This window comes from Phocoena sinus, chromosome 8 (genome assembly GCF_008692025.1).
Source record: "Phocoena sinus isolate mPhoSin1 chromosome 8, mPhoSin1.pri, whole genome shotgun sequence".
NCBI lineage: Eukaryota > Metazoa > Chordata > Mammalia > Artiodactyla > Phocoenidae > Phocoena > Phocoena sinus.
In genome coordinates this window covers 7,517,800-7,535,097 of record NC_045770.1, presented here as the reverse complement: position 1 = coordinate 7,535,097, position 17,298 = coordinate 7,517,800, and the positions used below count along the sequence as shown (strand labels likewise).

The 17,298-nt window shown below is 50.0% G+C and overlaps 1 protein-coding gene and 1 non-coding gene across 2 annotated transcripts in view; one reads left to right on the top strand and one right to left on the bottom strand.

Annotated features, from left to right (window-relative positions):
- The first annotated feature begins 2,176 nt into the window (after positions 1-2,176).
- Positions 2,177-17,298, top strand: part of DCPS (decapping enzyme, scavenger) — a 34,339-nt gene continuing 19,217 nt past the window's right edge. Inside the window, exons 1-2 of the mRNA XM_032641622.1 lie at positions 2,177-2,398; positions 3,797-3,971. Of these exons, the coding sequence (XP_032497513.1) occupies positions 2,198-2,398; positions 3,797-3,971 (376 nt within the window). The 5' untranslated portion in view covers positions 2,177-2,197. The remainder of the gene's footprint in view (positions 2,399-3,796; positions 3,972-17,298) is intronic.
- On the bottom strand, positions 12,394-12,466 carry TRNAK-UUU. The gene has a single exon. It is a non-coding gene; the product is annotated as a tRNA-Lys (tRNA).

Here is a 17,298-nt window from a genome sequence, read left to right as displayed (position 1 = left end):
GGCGGTGAGTAGAAAAGACCAATGGTTTGCTGACCAAAAAAATGTCGCCTGCCATTTCAGTAAACAACAAATACTGCCACCATCAAGCCATCAGCCACGCAGCCACCCCATGGTGCACCCTGAGGGGAATTCAGGATGGAGAAAAAGAGGATACCGGCCCTAGATAATTAAGATGCATATCTAAGGAATAATTCCAAGGAGCCCAGACTCTTGCATTTTCCCATACACAGACAAGCACTAAAATCATTAACTTGAGATGTCTCTTTTTTGTGATTAGCAGTAATCTTGTTTTAATTAATTATATTATTTATTTATGTATTTATTTTTGCGGCTCTGGGTCTTAGTTGTGGCACGTTGGACCTTCATCGCGGCATGGGGGATCCTCAGTTGTGGCATGCATGCGGGATCTAGTTCCCCGACCAGGGATCGAACCGGGGCCCCATGCATTGGGAGTGTGGAGTCTTACCCACTGTACCCCCAGGGAAGTCCCCTAATAGTAACCTTTTGACGTTCAACTACATTTTTTTTTTCAGCAAAAACTCCTATATATATCCTGGCTCCTCCCTTACCTCTTTGGAACAGCTTCTCAGAGCTATCCTGACAGTCCGTCTCCCGGGCTGTAGTCCTCGGTAAGGTCCCCGAATAAAATATAACTTTTAACTTTTACATTGTGTGTTTTTTTTTTCAGTTGGCAGGTTTCAGCAGGGGTGAGCTCACTGCTCAGGAGATGATGCTGATGTGCCATTGGTCCCTGGAAGGGTGGGCTCGAGCACTGGGAGGTTGCAGAGAAATTATCAATAAAAATTTTACATGGCCAAGAAAAGAAAAGAAACTCCGATGGAGGAATCATATTCATGCTGCAAATCACAACCCTGGTAGCACGGTGGACACATGGTCAAAGTGGGTAAAATGGAGCAGGACACTGTGAGGCCTTCCTGGGAGCGGACCTCAGCACTACCCCCATCTCAAGTCTGTAGAAAACCTTCAGCCTCCTAGGCCTTCCCAGAGTTCCAAAGAGCAAGTTGAATCAGAGAAGTGAGGAAATGCAGAGACAAAGGAAAACAGTCAAACAAGACAAAAATAATAATAGTTTAGCCATAAAACAAAGTCAAGGACCCTTAGTTCCTCCTTCAGGGCTAGAGATAATATCCTGAGCCATATCCCTGAGTTATTTTGCAGAGACTGAGGCCCCCAGCAGGTGGAAGAAGTTAACTGCAAACCGCGTGCTGACCATAACTGCGTAGACTCCCAGCCTCTCTGGAACTAGAAGGTTGATGTTGACTCCAGAAATACCACCGAGTTACATCACCACCAACCAATCAGAAGAAGTCCAGGAGCTATCAGGCACCCCACGACCCTCTCCCTCATCTTGTCTTTAAAATCGCATCTCTGAAAGTCATCAGGGAGTTCAAGTCTTCTGAGCATGAGCTGCCCACTCTCCTTGCTTGGCCCTACCTTGAGAGCCTTGCTACTTTCCTTCACCGCAACCCAGGGTGGGTAGACTGGCGGGCTGGGGGGAGCACACACAGGCTCCGTTCAGTAATGTGGATACAGAGGGGCAGGAGCCTCCAGGCTGGAGGTTTTAGAAATGTATTTCAGTCCCTGTTCACTTACCTTTCTTCTCAGCCAAAAGTACTGAGAACTGAATAGGATGAACATTTCTGTAAAATGAAAACGGGTGAAAACTGGAAATGATTTAAGGGCTTGCTCTAAAAACAAATTGACCAAGAAATAGATTGGCTCAACAGATTTACTTCTGAAACATCCCTTCCACTCTAATCAATGTGGGTGTAATTCTGATTAAAATGTGCATTCAACCAAAGTGTCAACGCATTGGGTCCAAACGGCGTCTTTTGGCTCCTGCCCCTGGGAGGCTGGGGCAGCCCTCTCCCCTGCAGCCTCTCTAGCCCGCCTCTTTAGGGACTTGTTGCCTTCTCGCCGCCCTCAGCACCGGCCTCCAATCGGGCCGGCTAGCACCAGGGGACCAAGGGGAGGTAACTTGAATTAAAACGCTCATTCCGGGTGGATCCCAGTAATCAGCGCTCCGAGGCTCCCTAAGGCCGGAAGGGATGCGGCCTCCGGCGCGGACCACGTCGGGAGTTGTAGTCACCGCCCCTTGGCTGAGGTGGGAGGAGGCGGCCGGGAGGGGCGGGGCCGCGGCCGGGTTCGCGCAGGCGCACACCTGCCGCCGGGCAGCATGGCGGACACAGCGCCGCAGCCCAACAAGAGAAAGCGCGAAGTGGATGCCGAGGAGGCGGAGGCGCTCAGCACAGAGGGGAAAGAAGCGGGCGTTGGGAATGGTACCTCTGCCCCTGTCCGCTTACCTTTCTCCGGCTTTAGAGTGAAAAAAGTGCTGAGGGAGTCTGCGCGGGACAAAATCATTTTCCTACACGGGAAGGTACCATTAGGCAGCCCTGGGGAGGGGATGCGGGAAGGAGTGACCCAATCGTCGCCTCGGAGGCGGATTTTTTTTTTTTTTTTTTTTTTTTTTAGATTCTTCGGAAAATACCAAGCACATTCCTCGGTGGGGAGCGGGGAAGGCAGAGTGCACTAAAATGCAGGGGGGTTAGTTAGTTCGTGGAGGAGGCAAGACTACCTGTGAAATTAAGGGAATTAACACGCGTAGGGCTAATTTTCCTAATTCCTCTTTTACTAAAAAAAACTTACGTTTGTAGAGTGTATTGCCGATTCATAATCACATGTTGAAGTCCCTAAGCAGTCATTAGTCATTCATTAAACCTGTAAGTTGCTAGGAACCCAGCAAGTGTTGCCGGACGGTCTTGCTCATCCAGGCCCCAGGTAGGGACATAGGGACTGGGAGGTCTGATCCTTGCTATAAAGAACTCCAGCCCCAGCCGAGGAGACAGTTTATTAAATTGGTGATTCAGTTCCATATATCACGCTCTGACAGTCCAGCACTGAGCTGGGTGCGGGGGACGTAGTGATGAAAGTTACCATCCTTGGTCTTCAGGAGAGCAGAGTATCTTCAGGTAGGCAGACACCGCTCCCTCTAATGCCATGTGCTCAGCTTTCCAGCAGGGGCTGAGGAGAGACTGGAGACCACCTCAAGAACTAGTGAGGATGCTGGCCAAGGGTTCTCCGGAACTCCTGGCAGGAGCTCTCACTTTTGAGAGCATCAGGGGGACCTGGCCGAGGCTTCCATGCCTCTCTGTGTCTCTTTTTTTTTTGGCGGTGCTGGATCCTAGTTCCCAGACCAGGGATTGAACCCACACCCCCTGCATTGGAAGCGTGGGATCTTAACCACTGGACTGACAGGGAAGTCCCTGAAACTTGTTTTTTTACAAGGTTCTGTCTGGTTCTCTCACCCCTACCTGTCTTCAGTCTGCAGCACCTGCTGAAGATTTTAGCCATGAGAACCTTCGACCTAGAAGCCTGTTGGGATACCCAGATTCTAGTTTCTGTTTCAACATTGACTATTCGTGTGACTTTGGGCAAGCAGTCTTCTTTGGACCTCAGTTTCTTTGTCTGTAAAATGGGGAGAATTTGACAGAGGCCTTGTGAGCCTAAAATAGAAGACAGCTGAGAAGCTTTGCATCGTTTAGAAGGAGGATGTGAGAGCTGCCACAAGGATTTGGGTTGATGAGATGCCTTCTCTGGGAGAAGAAACATGGGCACCATCGGCTAGACTTCCCCAGAGGGAAGACTGCAGGGAAGGAAATCCCAGGTGTTGGGATTGCAGAGGCCCTGGGAGCTTTTACATCTTTTACCTTTGCTCTCCAGGCCTCACTTGTGGTTCTGCCCCTGGGCCCACCGATGGTGTCTCTCTCACCCACAGGTTAATGAGGCTTCTGGGGATGGGGACGGAGAGGATGCCATTGTGATCCTGGAGAAGACACCATTTCAGGTGGACCACGTTGCCCAGCTCCTGAAGGGCAGCCCTGAGCTCCAGCTGCAGTTCTCCAATGATATCTACAGCACCTATCACCTGTTCCCTCCAAGGCAACTGAGTGGTGAGCACTTGGGGTGGAGGTGGCTGCCTGTGGGGAGAGTGGGATGGTGGGGAATTAGGGGGTGTGGTGACCACTCCACAACTGATTTGCATATTCTGGTGCAGTGCTTCCCTATGGAGGAAGAAGCAAGCTCTGAAGACATTTTTGGCTGTCAGATCTGGGGAGGTGGGGTGCTGCTGATACCTAGAAGGTGGAGGCCAGAGATGCTGCTAAATATCCTACGAAACACAGGATGGGCCTCCACAACAAAGAGATGGCAATGGTGCCGAGGTTGAGAAACCCAGTTCTGGTGTGATGTGTTTTGGGGTGAGAGTGTGATTCATAGGATAGAACGGTTTCATCTGCTAATTGAGTAATAATGATTGTCAGCACTTATTAAACCCTTACTGTTGTGCTAGCCACCATTCTAAGTACACGTGTCATTGTATTTAGTCTTCAAAATAGCCGTATCGTGATAGGACTTTACAGGTGAGGAAAATGCGATTTGGGAAGGTTAATCACACAGCAAAAAGGTGGCAGAAAAACTGAGATCTTTTTAGTCGACTGAGGACTTGCTCACCACGCGGCTGTGGAATGAGCAGTGTGCTGGGTGCCACAAGATCAGTTAGTTCCCTGAAGGAACTCACTTTCCAGGGGGGAGACAGTGTGATTGAGGAAGGCCTTGAGGAGGGCAGGAGTTTGTGGGTTAAAAGGCAGTGATTTGGTTTTGATTGCAAGTATTTTTTTAATTTATTAAGAAGTGGAAGAAGAAGAATATTCCGTGCCTAAAGCCAGACGCGATGTGAACTTTTCTCCTTTAGACGGTTAGATTCAGGAGGCAGCTTCGTGGGAAGCATGAGGCAGCCTGGTTGACCTTGAAGGTTCCTTCCAACCAGGAAATTCTGGAATGTGCTTTGCAGCCCAGGACAGTTTTATAATATCCTTCTGTCTTTATTTGTCCTCCAGCATTTAAGAACAGTTTGGCTTTACAGATATCCTGCCACAGTCTTTTGGATAGACTTAGTCTTTTCTGCACCCCCGAGAAAGGGTTCTCTTCTTGTCCTTCGGAAATACATGTGAATGCTTCATGTGAGACAAGCAAACTTTTCACGGCTGGAAGCCAAAGAGCCCGGTCCTTTGTTGAAAGAGGGCCAGATTGATCGGTTCCCGTTGACGGAAATGGACGGCTGTATTTGCTTTCTCAGGCGCTGACATTTAAGCAGACATAGTCGTCAACACAGCGTGACGAAGCCTGACAGTAGCCAAACACTGTAGTCAAACACGACGCGGGGCAGCCCCCAAACTACAGGCTCTGGGGCCGTTATTCTGCTGCACCCCTTGCCCTTGCCTCACCCTCCCCACCCTCATCCAAAATTCAGAAGGTTTTGCTCCACAGGGCAACCTTGCAGAACTCCCTTTCATATTATTTTTTTCAGCACATGTACTTCTGTGCTGCTGCACACAGTGGGTGGTGGCTACTGCCCCGTCCTTCTATTTTTGTCATTTTTTTCCAGGATAAGCGCTGAAAGAGGCAGTGGATTATCAAGATGACAGGTGTTCGTCCCCATTCAGCCCCGAAGATGTCTGCACCTCTTCCCCAGTGCTGTACACTCCTACCTGGGAGCCTCAGGTTTTAGCTCACCTGTTCCAGGGCTCACTGTCTTTTTAGCCTAAGCGCACAAACAGTGCATTATATTCTTATTTTTCCTACTGAAACTAGGCATGGCAACTTGGAAGTCATAACAGCCTGGCTCAGGGCTCCACCCTCATCCCTCTCTCATCTCGCTGTGCCTCCTGTCCCTGGATGACATACCAGATCAGGGGTTGGCAGACCTTTTCCGTCAAGGACCAGAGATAAATATATTAGGCTTTGTGAGCTACTGGTGGTCTCTGTCACATATTCTTTTCTTTTTTAACCTTTTTAAAAATAAAAGTACTGCTCTTATCTTGCTGGATGTAGGAAAACAGGCCATAGGCTGGATTTGACCTTCTGGCCATAGTTTGTCAACTTCTGTTCCAGATTTTTCCCACTCGCGGTGTGGTCTGTGGACCAACAACACTGGTATGGCCTGACAGCTTGTTAGAAATGCAGGCTCTCAGAGCCCGCCCCGGACCGCAGAATCAGAGTATGCTCCTTAGCGAAAACCCCAGGTGAGCCACATGCACGCGATACTCGTTGAGAGGTCCTGGTCTTTGAACACATCTGTGGGTGATGTTCACGTTTATTTCCCCATCTCTGACCTCTCCAAGAACCCCAGGCTCATACTGAAATAAACACTGACTTGACATCTCCACTCGGTGATCTCATAAGTACCTCAGAGGTAAAATGTGGGAACTGATGGGCTGTCTTTAGAAGCACTTAGCACCTATTAAATTGTAGCCACTGTAACTGTTCTGATGTGCTGGGCCCTGTGCTGGGTGCTGGAGCTTCAGAGATGAATGAGAGGTCATCTCTGCCCTCTCAGTCTTGTTTTGGGGAGGGGGCACCCCACGAGCTACTGTGAAAAGAGGGAAGTAAACCTCTCAGGGTTGGGTCACTGCCCGGATGTAGGGAACAGCGGTCCTTGGACGTTGGAGCCGTGTCAGACTCATTTCCAGGCCCCAGCAGCCAGGCCTGCATCAGGTGTTCAGTAAATGACCCCTGAAGAATGAACCCACAGACCAGCCCGCCTCTCTTTTTTTTCCTGTGGGCCAAGCATTCCACGGCCACGAGGTGGCAGCACGGCCAGGGTATTCCTTTGGCCTTGGTCCTCAGGCTTCTCGGCCCCGCCTCTCCAATCCCAGTCACCAGCTCATTTCTCAGCTGGCTGCCCTGAGGACTTCTTCTGGTATTTCTCTGTTCTTTGGCAGACTTTTTGTCTTCTAGCCTGAGGTTTTGCTGTCTCCTCACTTATCCCTTCCAAGTTCTCAGCCGACCACAAAAGGCTGTTCAGCGAGGCCCTCATGGCCCCCCTACCCCGTTGACCTAATAGAGCACAGACGTCGGAGTCCGACCCAGCCAAGCGCTATCACTTACTGGTGCTGTTTCGTAGTTTTCGTATATAGTGCAGGGGTCAAGGGGTCCGCCCTCCCCCGGCTGGGATCCTGGCTTTGCCATTTACCAATTGTGAGAACCTGAGTGTCTGTATTCAACCAACAGATTAGGGAGTGCCTGCTGCCAGGTACACACAGGCGAGGGCATCAGACGTTACCTCCTTTGGAGTCGTAGTGGGGAAGTCAGACGGCAACAAGGAGACACGTCGACACGGCCGTGAACAGGAGAGGGGCTGCTCGGGCTGGGGACCAGGGCTCTGTGGACACGACCCCCAAGCTGAGGCCTGAAGGATGGAAAGGAACCAGCTGTGCAAAGAGCTGGTGAGAGGGGCGGGGAGAATGCCCTGGGCGGAGGCTGCAGCACGTGTTCTGGGGGAGGAAAGAGAAACAGAGCAGCGGGAGGCTGGTGGGTGGTTGGTGACCGAGCTGTGTGGCCCAGATGAAGCCGAGGAAGTAGCTGCAGTTATTTCCTTGTTAAATTAGGTTAGTAACTGAACCTACGTCAGGATGGTTATGAAATAAATGAGACAAGAAAGGGTGTTCTGAGATTTTTTAGCCTCTAACCACAGTGAGAGATATATAGTTTACATTGCGACCCAGTGCAGAGAGATAAATATATGTGAATATAAGGTACAGAAAGAATTCACAAAACAGTACTTACCCTTCGTTTATGGGACGCGCTCTAGTATTCTCATCTTCATTCCAGTCTTGTCTGTTTCCTTTTGTTTAGATGCTGGTCTTAACCTCCTAACTTAATTTCCTCACCACTGTCGTGGGTTATGACCCACTGGGATAAGGTATCTAAAGCACTTAGCACAGTGGCATATGGTGTGTACTCAGAAGTGTTAGTCATCTTTTGTTGTTGTTTTTCCACCTTTAAAATTATATGAGCCTTAAATGGAACAATATATGTAACAGAGGGAAACACGCCTGGCCCTGACCACGGTCCGGTTTCCTTTGTTCCCCCTGTAGCCATGTGGCAAATGTGAGGACCGTGTGGGCCAGATGGCAGGGCAGAGCCTGGTCCCCTCCTGCTCCGGCTCTCACGCTTTCACGCCCTGTGGCCCATCAATGGAGCCCTTTCATTGAGAACTCTGTTCTCTTACCTGGGGAAGAAGGGGGCAGATAGTAGGGAGAGGGGTGTGACTCAGAAATCCGGACTGCTTCTGAAAAGGCCATTGTTTTCCCTGCTGTTAGGGCAGGGGTGGGGAATCTCAGGTTCAGAGCAGAAGGCTTCTGTGTGTGAGTGAGGCCGGGCCGGGGAGTAGAGGGACCCCTGGGAATCCCATCTTCTCGTGGTTGCGGGGAACTCCCAGAACTCTAGCTATCTAGCTACAGGCCCGGTATTCTGTACAGAGGCAAAACCTGGGGCTCTGGAGGAGGGGCATTTTAAAAGGCCAGCCACTTCCATTAGAGTTTTCCTGGCAGCATAGAAAAAACTAGAAACAGTCCAGATAACAACTAACAATAAGAGTAAGTAAGTAAATCCTGCACTGGAGTACTTCTCCACCCAGCTACACACGTCAGGAAGGAAGGCTCTACACGCATAGAGCCGGAAAAGCAAGACATAAAATACTCACCGTGTGATTCCTCGATTCTGATTAGATCACGTTGAAAAACAAGCAGAACTAAACAATACACTGCTTGGGGATGCATTCATGCCTCATGAAACTAGGAAGACAAAAAGAGAAGTGATTAAACCCCAACTCAGCAAAGTGGTTATCCCTGGCGGGGCAGGGCAGAGACTTCGGGTAATATTTGTTTCTTGGGCTGTGTGCTCCATGCATGGATGTTCTTTTATTTTAGGTCTTTAAACAGTATATATTTTATATTTATGTACATATGTGTGTGTATATATGTGTGTATATGTGTGCATGTAAAATGTGTGTGTGTGTATATATACATATATATGTGTTTTATATATATATATATATATATATACACACACACACACACACACATTTAATATTTACAGTATATTTCCCAATTAAAAATTAAGAAAAACTGGCAAGTCCTTGGAAGAACTAAGAATATTCCCCAGGTGCATTGTAGGGCTCTGCCCTCATTCTCAAGTTTGGTTTCTAGTCACTGTTGCTGCAAGTAAAAGTGTTTGATTAAGGCTTCCTGCCTTCCTCTGGGTCTGGGGCACTAGCAGACTTTTGTTTCTGTTCTGCCTTCTGCGGACGAGGGAGCCCCGTGCTGTGTGGTGCCCACTCGGGACAGTGCCAGTGGGCAGAGGGAGGGTGGCGTGTGGCCTCCTCCAACGACTGGAGGACGGGGCCGGTGCCAGGCTCCGTGGCTGCGCTTTAGCACAGACTGGCACAGGCCTCTCACCCCGTCCCCTCGGGTGTCCTCCGCAGCCCTCCCGGCACAGCTGAGCTGAAGGACAAGTGCAGTTTGAACCGTGACCAGCAGGGGAAGCCTTGCCAGACAGGTCTCGGCCAGGACAGCACCAGAGCAGGGTGGGGAAGGGCGCCAGCGTCACCCAACACGAGAAGTACCCCAGTCTCAGGGCCACATCACGGAATTGCTCTGAGACTCAGTTTCTCTGAATGAGAAATGAGGAATCGAGTAGCCGACTAGCCTACCTCAGGGCGCTTCGGTATCAGATGAGGTCATAAAATCATCATTTCTCAGCTCTGAATGGGATGCAGAGGTTAGTCATCAGAATTGCTTGAGGAGCTTTCTTGAATACAGAGTCTGGACCTACTGAATAAGAATGTCTGGGGTAGGCTGGGGGGTTTATCAAAGTCGTGCAGTCACTCGGTCAAGTAGAGACAGGCTCTGGCCTGTCTGGCCCACCCTGGTTCTGCCTTCCAGAAGTAACTACCATTAAGACAATTTCTGGGGTTAGTGCTTCTGGTGATTTCTTCTAGACACTTAACTGGGTAATACGCTTATGCAGCTCTTTCTTGATTTATCAATTTTGACATTATCAGTTTCCCACAGTGGAAGATGAAAGTCTTAGCTCCTTTACATTTTCCTCACCCTCCCTCCCTCCCTCCTCCTCCCAATTTTTGATGTTTATATTATTATTTCCAGGGTTTTTTTCTTAATTGCCTTTGGAATCCTAAATATATCGAAATCTTTAGTCCTTATTCCATGTACTATAGGTTGTGTCACTGTGCTGGGGGAGAGTATCGGTGAGAAGCCTCCGGCCTTCCCTTCCCAGCACCTCTTCTGTCCTTTGCTGTCCCTCAGCTTCTCTGTCAGCTGTGCTGTACTTGTATTTCACAACTGCCAGGCAGCCCTGAGATCACGAGGGCAAACCACTTATAACCATTCTGTACCCGGACAGCCATTCTGTTTTTCACATTCAGTACAGTATTCAATTACGTGAGATAGCGACACTTTATTATAAAATAGGCTTTGTGTTAGATGGTGGTGCCCAGCTGCAGGCTAACGTTAGTGTTCCGAGCGCGTTCGGGGTAGGCTAGACTGAGGTATGGTGTAGGTTAGGTGTAGTAAATGCATTTTCGACATAGGATGGGTTTATCTGCATGTAACCTCATCATAAGGTGAGGAGGACCTGTACTCTGTTTTTGAATTTACCTAGTCATTTACATTAATCATTTGTTATGTATTTCCTTCCTTCCTTCCAGAAACACTGTTTCCAAAATGCTCTTCTCTTTTCCCTCCGATCTGGAGAGCTGATTCTTAAGGCGTGCCTTGAGCTCCCAACAGACTTCGCTTCCACAGCTGCTTTCCTGGGTTAGATCCACTGTCTTCTGTGTCTTTTTCTTTCTTGTTTTACTCTTGTTTAGCTGAAGTACATTCTTAAGTACTTCCTCAGAAAGAATAAATGAGAGGAAAACTTTGAATCTTTTGTTTTGCCCTCACTTTTTTTTTTGGCCACACCACGTGGCTTGTGGGATCTTAGTTCCCCAACCAGGGGTTGAACCGAGGCCCTTGGCAGTGAGAGTGCGGAGTCCTAACCAGTGAACCACCAGGGAAGTCCCTGCCCTCACTTTTAATTTATGATTTGACTGAATACAGAATTTAAATTTATTTCCCCTCCCAATATTAAAGGCATTGATCTCTTAAATAAAGCATTGTTGCTAATAAGATATCCAATGCCAGTTTAATTCTCATTTCTCTGTAGCTAACTTCGCTTTTTGTTGTCATTTGTTTGCTCTGTTAGTTTCCTTCTCTGGAAGTATATAAGATGTCTTCTATCTTTAGTGTAGTGGGGTTTTGTAATGCTGTGTCTAGGTTGGATTTTTTTTTTTTTTTTTTCATTTACTCTGCTGGGTACTTTTGGACCCTTTCAATTTAAAGTCTTATGTTAGCCTTTCACTCTGAATATTTTTTCTATTATTTCTCTGATAATTTCCTTCTCTCTGTTTCCTTTATTTCCTCTTACTGGAAATCCTATTAGTTGTTAGACTTCCTATATTGGTCTTGAAACAGGAGGGAAGGGGGCAGGGCACAGCCTTTGAAAGAATGATATAGCCCGAGGACATGACATAAACTGATTAGAACAAAATGGGTCCAAGATGGCAGACAAGTCAACTTCCACTAGACCTTGAGCCTCAGTATACACTCACCGTAACACATCAACAAGCTAAATGACACACCCACAGGCGCCATGACAGTTCCAAGGATCCGTAAGGATCAAAAAGTGGGCGGTGGCCCCATTCCTGGAAATCCCCGCCCCTTCCCTAAATAGCTGGAATACTCCTCCCACTCATTAGCCTGTGAAATCACCCACCCCTGTAAAAACTGACAGCCCCATACCCTGGTGCCTTTCTCACCTTCTGAGATGGCCCACACTCTGTCTGTGGAGTGTGTTTCTCTCTAAATAAATCCACTTCTTACCTATCACTTTGTCTCTCACTGAATTCTTTCTGTGATGAGACATCAAGAACCTGAGCTTCCTTAAGTCCTGAAAGCAGGTGTGTGATCTCAGTTGGAAGACCGTGGGTTTTGGCTGGGTTTGAGTCCCGGCCACGTGGGTTCAAGTCCCAATCTGAGGTGCACGGTTTCAGTCCCATGTGCTGTTTCTGTTCTCTTCCTTTTCCCATCTGTCTTTTCTTTCTGTAGACTGGTAGATGGTCTTGACGTTGTCCTCCAGACCTCCCAGAGAAGGTTTTCATTTGGGAGCCAGCATTTTAATTTTCTTTCTTCTGCTCCTCTGATTATTTCATTTTCATAGCGTGTAGCTCTTGCTTCACAGAGGCCAAAACTGGGTTGACTTTCTCTGACACACTAATTAGAATTGTTTTCAAAATTATCTCCTGACCCTTAAATGATCCCGTTTCCTCTGGGATCTGGTTCTGGTTGTTTATTTTGGTCATTCTTTTTTCCCTCAGCTGTTTTTCCCTCAGTGTCTGGTGAATGTTAGTTCATTTGTATTTATTTTATTAAAAAAATGTTTTTTGGCCGTACCATGTGGCTTGCGGGATCTTAGTTCCCCGACCAGGAATCGAACCTGGGCCCTCTGCAGCAAAGGCACAGAGTCCTAACCACTGGACCGCCAGGGAATTCCTGCTTCATTTGTATTTAAAAATGAAGAACCAGGCTGACAGTCTAGTGAGCTGATAGGTAGGTCTGTTTCCACAGTAGGCCCCTGTTGGGTGGGTAGCTGCCCAGTGCTGTGCAGACGGTGGGGAGCGGGGCTTGTCGGCCGTCTCGCCTTCCCTGAGTGTGCAGTTTGAGCAGTGTGTGCTCCGGAGCCTGCGTGCTCTCTTGTCCACCATGGCTCATGGGCCAGATCTGGCCTGCTTCCTTGTGTATGGCCCATGAGATAAGAATGGTTTTTACATTTTTCAAGAGTTGTTTAAAAAAAAAAAAAAAAAAAGAAAACTAAGAAGAGTTTTCGTACCCCTGCTCCAGCCCAAGGGTTAATATCTTTGGAGCACATTCCTCTGTTTTCATCTGCGTTAAGTGCCTGCCCCTAGGATGAAGATAGGCAATGGGTGGAGCCAGTTGGTACAGCTCTTCTCTAGAGGGGGCCTTTAGTTGGTCCCAGTATCCAGCATCGTTTCCCATCCTGTCCTCTGTCCCTGCTTGTTTAGAGCCCACATCCTCTTCTGGTTCCTGTGGTGCCATTGTGTGGGTTTTTGAAACGGCCTGAGAGTCACTATTAAATAGGAGAAGGGGACCTTCCACATATGTCTCAGTATGCTGGATGGGAGCTTAGGCCATAGAGAAGTTACCCCATTGAGACCGTGCCCAGATGGAGCCAGTGTTGGTGAGCTGAGACAGACGCCTCGTTTCTCCCAAACTCCCTTGCACAGAGCGAGTCCTAGGTGCTCATGCACGGTGGGTGGGGTGTCAGACATGGCCAGATCCATGAGATATTGAAACCCGTGTCCCTCTGACCTAGCGTTTCTACTTCTAGGTGTCTGACTTAGACAGTCACTCATGCACGTCGCAAAGAGGGGCCAGAATGTCCACTGCAGCATCATTTGTGATAGAAAAAATGAAAAATAAAACCAAAACCAACCTAAGTGACCCTGTGCGTGTGAAGGGTTAATAGGCATGGTGCGTACGCAGCCTGGGCTACAACGCAATTGTTACAAAGGAGGGAGGAGGTCTGTATGGACTGTCATGGGAGATCTCTGAGGTCACGGATAACCCCTAAAGACTCATCCCTCTTGTGCTTAAAAAATAGACTTCTATGTACATGTGTTCATGTATATGTAAATTCATTCAAGAAAAGACTGGAATAATGAGCACCGAACCATTATTGGTGTTTATGCCAATGAAAAGGATTAGGGGTTAGACTTCTGAATTATTTGAGAATATAATCATGTGATGCTCTGCTAGAGATTTTTTAGGACGTTAACCTCATCCCCAAACAAACCAAACAAAGAAGCAGACCAAAAGATTAGCCTGGACTGGGGCCTCTGGCTATGTCCTTACTTCACAGCCTGAATGACCCTCATTGCATGGGGCTTGTCAGTTCATCAACAGTACTGTGTACCCCCAAATACGCAGACCCCAAACTCTGGAGATTTACACTTAGCTGCACAGACATACCTGGGAGATACTGGTCAAGAGTGTGTGGCCATGGAGGGGTGATGCTGGGAGTTGGCGGGGTGGGCCGTGCACATTTAGCTCCTCCCACACCTGGAGACGTGAAGGCAGGTTGTTCCCCGTGAGGACAGCGGTGTGGACAGAGCTGCGGAGTGGACTCAGCTAGCTGGGCTTTGACATGGGGCTTCTTTAATGGGGCAGGGGAAAGGCGAGCCAGCCCACAGGAGTCTCTCTTCACCAGCAGAGGCCACCTAAAGATGGCAGATTTCTGTCTACCTTTCTCCCTGGGTGCTTCAGAGCTTCTGACACCAGCAAGCCAGGGCCCTCTCTGGGGCTTCGAGGGACAGTGGAATAACAGCAAGGAGAATCTTCAAGACGGGACGGTCCCTACCACCAGAGTAAAATTCTTGTCCCAGAGTCTGGGTTCTGCCTTCCTCTCAGCTGTCTGACGGGCCTCGCTTGCCCCTCCCCTGCCAGCGGCGCTCCGAGAGCCCTCGGGTGCGGCCTCCTCCGTGCCCCCATCTCTTCCTTCACCAGCTGGGAGCAGAGGCCTCTGTTCAGTTCTCTGTTTAGACTTGTGGCTTCTGCGAGGCTGGGAAAAGCTGTTGCGTTCAGAGCCTATTTAGAAGTGGCTAGATCGTGAGCTCCTGAAATGTGGCCACCACACACTCTCTCAGTCTCTCAGATGGGGCAAGGCACCAAGACTCTGTGGCAGTCTTAAGGCTCGAGTCAGCAGAAAGTCAGCTTACTCAGGACCGGTGGGCGAGGGTGGATTACCCACGCGCTGGTTCCACTTCAGCCGGGGCGGCCGGCTTCTGATCCGTGCTTCTCCGTGAGCGAAGGCCTAGAATTCCGGTCGTCGTGGCTCCCCGGGAGGCGGGGTGTCCTGTGCCCTCCACCTTCTCGCCTCGCGCCAGCACACGCAGGATGCCCTGAGACTTGGCACCTCTGCTCCTTTCAGAGTGAAGTAAGGAGATGCCTTTAGACCGGAAGTTGAGATTGAGGCCGTCTTCTGGGACTCCTGAGCGTTCAGTCTAACAGCTCTTAGAGTCTGGTCCGCTGGGCCCCAGAACAGTTTCTTCCCGCCTGTGGGGTTAGGGTCTCGCCAGGACTGTCGATGGCAGCTCCATTATCTCGTTAGATATCTGCCGTCATCCTTCTGTTCAGATGCAACTCCCGTCCTGCCACAGCAGTTCCCACCCCTAAAGGATGTAACCCCTGGGGCTGCATTCAGAGTCACTGAATTTGTGGCTGGGCCGTCAGGTCAGGTCCTGTCAGACCCTCTCCTGACCCTCCCGGGCCTCGGAGGACCAAGGAGAGGGGGCGCTGAGGAGCCTGCCGGAGCCAGGGTCTTGCTAAAGTCAGCATCTGCCTCTCCTCTGTCTCCAGTGGCACCTCTGTGCTTTCCTTGAGACAGGTAATCAGCTGTTTGGAGGTTTGCTGTGGGGCGGTTGAAGCTTCTTTCCAGTAGGATCCTGACCACACCCTTCAGCCCTGTTTATCCTTGACCTGGAGGTCTTTTCAGGCCTCACTTGGGTACTTTCAGTGTCCCGCAGCGTGGGACAGTGTACACCCTGCCCCGGGCCTCCTCTTCCAGCCTCTGGCCTGCTCCCTGGTCTCTATGACACCAGGGCTGGGGAGGGTGTTGTCTGGCCGGGGGGGAGGTCCCCAAGAGGAGGAAAGAAAACGCAAGTCCTGGGAGACCCCCCAGCAGCCTCTCCCCTTGCCAACCTTCTCTAGGAATGCTCTGATGGGGTGCCCTGCCAGCCTGGGTCTGGCAGCCCATCACCCGGGGGTCTGCTCGGCTCCTGTGGACGGAGGGTGGGGTGGGCCTCCCAGCCCACTCACGCTTTGCTCTTGCTTCTCCCCTGCTCCCCTGAGCCTGCGCATCTGGGTCAGGTAAGTTGAAACCAGCTCATGATAATGGAGGGAGGGCAGAAGCCACAGGCTGGGCCGTCGCGATGACCTCATCGGGGAGAAGTCGTCAGCAGTGCTGGAAAGCAGGCCTGTTTGAACATGTGTGTGGGAAGGAGAGCAGACTGTCTGTGCTTTGCACTTTCATGTTTCATGTGCAACAGCATTTTCCTGGGGATTTGGCTAAGCTAGCTTTGGCAGAGAGCAAGAAAGGCAGCTGCTCTTTCCTGTCTGTAGCCCTGCCTCTGAAAGCGGTTGGGCTTTCGTGTCTGGGTGGGGGACAGGGTTGATTTTATTTGTTGGAGAAGGATGTTCAGGAGACCCTAATTAAGGGTCTTGACAGGCAGGACGGAGCTCTGTGCTAGCCATGGGCACACCAGCCTGCTCCTCGGCCTGCGGAGAGAGGGAGCGGGTGTGGATGGGGCTGCTGTCATCTGGGGTGTGCTGGTGTGACCGTTCCTGCCGCCACAGCATCCCTGTAGAGAAACAGCTGCTGCCCTGAGCCCCACAAGGGCTGCGACCACCCTGCCCCAGGCCTCCTTCCCCACCGTCCATCACTGTCACAGTGGGTGGGCGGCAGGGCGGTTGGTACCACCCACGGAAGTCGAAGCAGCCATCATTCCTGGCTGTCCGCGGGCTCGTCTTCATCCCTCTGTGCTCCCCTCCAGAGCCTGTTCCAGCCCAGCATCTGGCTTCAGCGGACCCCCTGGGGCCGCTCCTCAGACAGGCCCCCCGGCGCTGAGGGGAGTGAGCTTCTGCTTCCCTGCACTCCCAGGGGGCATTGCAGCAAGCAGCGAGCATCACGTTGTTGGGCTCTTGCTCTGACGTCCTCCCGGACCTCCCAGTCTGCAGCTGCAATCGCTCTGGCACCTCACTGAGCTCTTTGGTTTTGCTGACAGCTGTTTACGTGTCTCCAGGAGGGGTTGGAACTAATCGTGTCTCTCCTACCTGATGGGGCTGCTTCTTGGAGAAAGTGGCTGCAGCACAGGTCTCTTAGGAGAAGGCCTGGAAGAGGATGGCCCTGTAGCAGGGAAAGCACTATTGCATAGAGGAGTCAGACTTCTTAGGTTCAATCTCAGCCCCACCACTTAACTAGTTGTATGACCTTGGGTAAGTTACTAACCTCCCTGGGCTTCAGTTTTAAGGGGTGGCTTATTTTTCTGTTTTTAATATATTTGTTATGAAGTGATCCATATTTGTTTTAGAAAATGTAATGAATACCCAAAACAACTAATTTAAAAAATTACAATTACACATATCTCCACTGCCCAGAGATAACGTCCCATCTCGGAGTACGTCCTGAATTTCGGACTCTTTTCTGTGTGTGCGTATGTGTATGCAGTTGTACACGCACGCACTCTCTTATCGGTAAAGTGGCATATACTGTGTTCTGTAGACTGTATGGTGAGGGCCCAACACG